General features: G+C 45.3%; 1 protein-coding gene across 1 annotated transcript in view; it reads right to left on the reverse strand.

Annotated features, from left to right (window-relative positions):
* The window catches only part of CHMP4C (charged multivesicular body protein 4C), a 131,285-nt gene extending 127,240 nt beyond the window's left edge, over positions 1–4,045 (reverse strand). Inside the window, exon 1 of the mRNA XM_078687103.1 lies at positions 3,699–4,045. Coding sequence (XP_078543229.1) covers positions 3,699–3,888 — 190 coding nt within the window. The 5' untranslated portion in view covers positions 3,889–4,045. The remainder of the gene's footprint in view (positions 1–3,698) is intronic.
* Positions 4,046–6,000: the final 1,955 nt, after the last annotated feature.

Consider the following 6,000-nt stretch of genomic DNA (forward strand, 5'->3'; position numbering starts at 1 on the left):
GCTTTATGAGTGAATACAATTCAAGGCTTTCCTTAAATAGCACAAAGAAATTTGTTGTATGACGGCTGGACGAGAAAGCCAAATGTCAGGGGTATTGCCAAGGAAAGAGCACATGATGGTGACGTCTTAGAAAGTGGGGTTTGTAGACTTGAGAGGATTTTACTTCAAAGACCAGTAGCCACCACTTTTTTTTTTTTGCTTCTTGCGATAGGGTGGCCGAGTGCATGAAGGCCACCTGAGACCTCAAATGGCTGTCATTTCAGGTAAGCAAGTACTAGTGCGGGCTATCGAAATACTTGGTTCTCGTGATGAGACATTAGCAAAATGTAGGGCTGCTTTATGTACAAGTCAAAAGAGTATCAGAACACTCTCCAGAGCTCAGTAATCATATATGTGGCAATGGGAGCATCTGAGAATTTATAGGAGGTCCCTAAACCTTGTAGGATAAAAAGCTTTCAGGAGACCAAAGCAATCTTTGGAGAAACCGCTAAGCTATTTATTGGTGTATTTCATTTGTGATTTATTTATATATGACAATAACCTGAGGCATCTAGAGATGCATGGTTTGAAGTTCTAAGTAATGCTCAATTGATAGGTTTGCATTCTTGATACATTTTTTTAAGACTAGACTCAAGAAGTAGCTAGGCTTCGGGAGTATGCTGGCATCTATGACAATTTAGGGTGAGAGACCAATGGTGAACATATGTTCAATCCATTGTATATGTAGCGTGTGATTTGTCTCATCCAGATTTTTATCTGAAAAATCCAAGTGTAAAAGCTATTTATGCGATCAGACATTCCCTGTTTCTGCAGCAGGTCACCTAGGTTTCAACGTACAAGTAGAAGTGTAAATGAAAGAGGACTGAATATTGGGGAGAAATAGGTTTCTGTTTAAAAAAAGAGTTCTCAGTCTTTATGCAGAGACCTGTTTTTGAATTGTGATCCATACCATTTTGGATCCTTTTCTTCAAACCCCATTTGCTCATTTACAAGTTGTAGGATGATGGTGCAGTCAATCATGTTGCGTGCGGAAGACAAACTCAGTACACACAGAAATCAAGAACTTCCTTCACCAGAATGCAAAGGTATTAACTATCCTAAGAAGGCTTGTTTCAGTGCCACGACCCAACCGGAAGCCACGTTGAAAATGGCCTCTTAGGTTGCATGTAGAGGTTAAATTATGAATTTGGCTGGCTACACATTTTTCGAACATTTTTACAGGATACATGAGTCCTGTAAAGAGGTTGAAGTTTTCTAAATTATTGGGATCAGGTCATCTTTTTTGAGCAGTGACTGAGAAGCTTTAAAAGGGAGGCTTTGATTATATGAAATCATCTTTTAGCTGCATCATGAACAAATATGCTGGGTCAGTACACAGATGAGTGCCTGTTCTTATCCATTACAGGGAGGAGGGCAACCCAATAACCCAGTGCGTGTGTGGGGAACAGTACAAGCTGATTAATACGGCCTACAAAGAATCATTTCAAAAAATATATACTGTAAATTAGTAAACAGGAATGCATTTAGAGACCTTGAACGAAACTTACAAGAATTAATCTAATAGCAAATGTTTCAGGATCATGCTATGAAAAGACAATAAATGGAAAAACAGGTTTGCCAACAATGTGATTACAACCAAATGATCTGTATTGCAACACTAGAAGAAAAGGTGAGAACGTAAGTATCAAGACGTTCTATAACAGCAAGAAAACCATATATATCCAGTGTATAGATTGTACACGTGTGTTGAGTCATGAACTTCAAAAGAACTTGAGGTTCTATTTGTGCTAGGTGAAGATTTGGTGGAAATGTAATCCGTCTGTGGGTAGGTAAACCCAGCAGGCTCTACAAGGTGAATGGTGCCCCAGTTGATAAAAGGCTCTACGACGTCGATGGTGCTATGACTGACCACAGAAATAAGATGTGGATGTCCACTGCCATGGTTAGAATCAAATGTCAGTCAGAGATCTGACATACAGATGGACTAATTCTGATCGAGATTAGGGGCTTGTCCACATAAATAATGAATAAAAGATAAAAATCCAACCTAACTGCTGTTATGTAATTACCACAAAAGAAAGGCAGTCTTCATAATATGAAATCTATTCACTTCAAAAAATGCAACAAACCGCAAAAGACAAGAAATGGGATACAATGTTGCAACAAGCGATGATTTAGGTGACCAATGTACCCGTTTACAACAGTGAGGACGTATCAGAGACTCTTACTCTTTAACTGTACGGGATTCTCGCACATTTGTTAGGCCTTCTCCTGCTTCAACCCTGATGAACTTTAATGTAAGTAAATAGAGAGAATAACCACCTTAGTTTTCTAACTTTGCCCCTTCCTGCAGATGTGCATGTTGGGTGTACCCAAGCATCAAATAGCTTTAATCTAGCTGAGGCTATAACGGCTATCCAGCCAGGCCCAAGCTCGATTAAAAAAAAAAAAAGTTGTTCCTTTTTGGAGCACATTTAAAATACATTAAATTGCTTGTGTAGGGCACTTAATTCCTAACAAAAACAATTCGATCTATTTTAAAGTTTTGCAGGAAAATGCCAAACGCAACTGAATGTGTTTTGAAAGAACTACTAAGGAACCCAACATCATGATCGCACTGCTGCTTATGTACCTGGTGTCCACACATCGCAGACTTTCTCTAACTGCAACTGATGGTTCCCACCTATGGTGGTAGAAACAAAGTATTTGGAAATACAACTGGTCAAGGAAGGTGATCAGCAAAAAGTGGGAAGCGAAATGCTGTGGGTTGATCGTAACACGTAACTACCTATGGAGCTAATTCCTTAAAGGAGCTTGTCTAAACAAGTCAGTGACTGAATGGGACTCCCCAAAAGTTGTGATAGTGAAAGAATAGTTGTCACTTAGTAAAAAGTGGGGGTAAAGAAAATATGCTCCATGGAGGGAGCAAACACAAGAACAGGGAGGAAACGTGTCTAATCAAGAGCAGGGAACTGAGATAGTCAAGAAAGCCATCCAATCTAGAGAAAAAGGCCAACCCAAAGCCCACTTTGCCTAGTACTCTATACAACGGTGTCTGTAAAAAACTGGTGAAGCTGTCTGTGGGTAACGAGAAAGTGGAGACATCTTCCAGCAACAACAACTCTACCAAAGGCCCTCAATCGGAATGCTGCGTGAATATTTGGAACGGACACAATCTCTCCGCCTATCTCAGTAATGTGTTTACTCCCGACATGTTTTACTGACTGGGTAAATTCGACGGGACTCACAATGAGGTCCTAAATCGTCAAACAATGTTAACAAAATTACACACAGATCACAAACATTTCAGCCGTCGACTGACCGCCCTGGAGCTCAGATTCCCCTGCCTGCAATTGTGTTTGTTAAATGTTACCCCTCCCCTAAGTATGTGTGATGGATACATATTCAGGTACCCAACAGACCGCTAACATTTGCCAGCTAGGTGGGGGAAGAACAAGTACATTCTATTCAACCACCATGCTGCCCGAGCTTCTTTAACTGCCCCCACGTATCCAGTCTGAACGCAACAGGTCAGGTGCGACTGTGCAGTGCACCTCTCCCAGAGAGAGGATATTTTTGGATTACACTTGACTATATTTTTGCCAATACTAGCATTTGTTCCAGAGCCCCTCGAACTACGAGAGGGGTAATGAGGCCACACCCCGTTGACTCTGCCCACTGACCCTCGCCCACACTACCTCGCTTGTTCTTCGTGCCGTGTTTCTTGGCTGTGGCCAGCTCCTGCTCGATCTTCTTTTCCAGATACTCTTGCTTCTTTCCCAACATCTCTTCGGTTTCCCGCAGCCTGCCCAGCGCCTCCTGCGGGGAGGGTCCCGCGCGGGACTTGCCGCCCCCGGGACCCTTGAACAACTTGGTAAATTTACTCATGGCTTATTGACACTCCACCGAGAAGCGGTCCTTGGTTACACTCTGCTCGGTGAGCAGTCCGGAAGTTTCACCCCTCCGAGGGCGGAAGTGTTGTTCCCTGCGCTGACAGGTGATACCTCCTGCGCACCTCTTGCGTTTCAGAAAACCACGCCCCCTTTCTCACAGGTGTGTTGGATGGCCACGCCTCCCGAGTTAAAAAACAGAAACGTCACCGTAGCACGAGGAAGAACGGGATGGGCGCGGACTGACGCTGAGGGCGTGGCGGCCAGTGAGCCTGCGGAGCCCACAAACAGGTCTGATGACTGTGACGCGGGGGAGCGCTGGAGTGCACGGAAACAGACGGCTGGGAATGACGAAGCTCACTAAGAATAGAAGTGCCATCCAGATGTGCACAGGGCGTGTCCAGACGGCTGGGTGTAAACAATAATACTGGTTTGGCAACTATCATCTGCACTGACACTCTGGTCATCGCTTTAGAAGCGACGTACTCTCGAAAGTGGCATGCATGCGTGCGGGAGTTTATGTGGAACGTTGCAGGATGAGTCTCGCAGTTTTGCCTAAAAATAAAGGCTCGTGCTACTTGGTATTTCTAGGCCGGAGAATTCAAGCGGAAGTTTCACCCACCATGTCTTTTTTTGACACCCTTGACTGTAGTGGAACATAGCGAGTAACAAAGGGAAATAGAGACTGGATACGCGCATTCCTAAAACTCAGCTTGGAGAGGGAGGAAGCTGTAATAGTGTGGGGCCCTAGGCCCACATGGTGGAAGGACTGACACACAGACACCAGTAGTATAGTGGGTTAGTGAGCCTCGAGCACATGCGCTCGGCTCCTTTTATTAACTGTGTCACGTGATGTCGTGACATCAGTGGTGGGTGGGTGTTCAGTGTAGGCATATATGGTTAACCCTTAACAGTGTCAGCTAGGACACTACATTCCTCCCAAACTTTAATAAAAATTAAGGAAAGGCAAAAGTCCGAGCCTGTGGGAGGAAGTACATAAATATACAGTAATTACAAATATACAGTGAGTCTCTTCAGCTGCTTGCTTGATGACGGTGACGGAAATTGCTGCTGAGACTTTATTTCTTCTTGGCTCGACGTCCTGGTTCTCGGTGGGCGTGTTCTTCTTTGCTTGCACCGTGGACGTGTGGTGGTCCACGGAGATCTTGCTTTTGAGGATGACGTCAAACAGGATGACCAGAAATTAAACTTGGATGGGGTTGTCTACAGCTGGTCCGTCGGTTTCTTCACTGTAGGCAGCTTGGCTTCACTTTTCAAAGGGTGGAGTGTTCGAAGGACATTCTTCTCACTAGGACGCCCCTCTCGCGGGTGTTCTCCTGCCACGAGATATCACTGGAGGCCCTTTTACCAGGTTTCCACTGGGCCGGGTATTATTCCACAGCGTTGCTCCAACTCCACAGTCTGCGTGTGAATGGAGGAGTCGATGGGGTTCTACCTCACAAAGTCCGTAGCTCCACCTGAAGGGTAGTTGTTGACTCTTGCCTTTGCGCACAAGTTCCTCATCTTCCCGGGACATGCAGGTTAGACGGCGATGGACTCATCTCTCGTGTTGGGACCCTCTGCCACCGGTGTCCCTGAGGCCTTTGCCCCTTGGATCTCCACGGGCTGGTGTGGATTGGCCAGTTCTCCTTGTTCAGGACATCTGAGCTCCCTCAGCTTCCAGACTGCCGCTAAATTCCAAAGGTGGGTGTTGCCAATGGTCCGGCCTGTGCTCTCCTACCGTCCACGGGTCGTCGGGGTCTTGTGAATAGGTGCCTGTTCTGTTCTTGGTGCTATCAGTGTTCTCCAGGACGTGCGGGTCACTGTACACGATGTTGTGGTGTGTCACCTCTTCTTCTTCTTGTAGGTGTGTCGATTTGTTACACCTCTCTTCACCTTTTCCAGAAGTTGTTGATGATGGCGTCGTGCCACATGACTTCTTACTTTAGTTCTCTTCTTCATGGCATCGTGCCACTCTTCTCCTTTTCACGACACAGTGCGGTCACCTTTCTTCCTTTATCTTGCTGACCAGGCTTCTTCAAGCAGCGTGCACTCCGCTTGTTTCCGTCGGGTCCTGTCCTGTCTTTAGGACACTGTCTTCTCTTCACTC

The sequence above is a fragment of the Lissotriton helveticus genome, chromosome 4_1 (assembly GCF_964261635.1).
Source record: "Lissotriton helveticus chromosome 4_1, aLisHel1.1, whole genome shotgun sequence".
Lineage (NCBI taxonomy): Eukaryota > Metazoa > Chordata > Amphibia > Caudata > Salamandridae > Lissotriton > Lissotriton helveticus.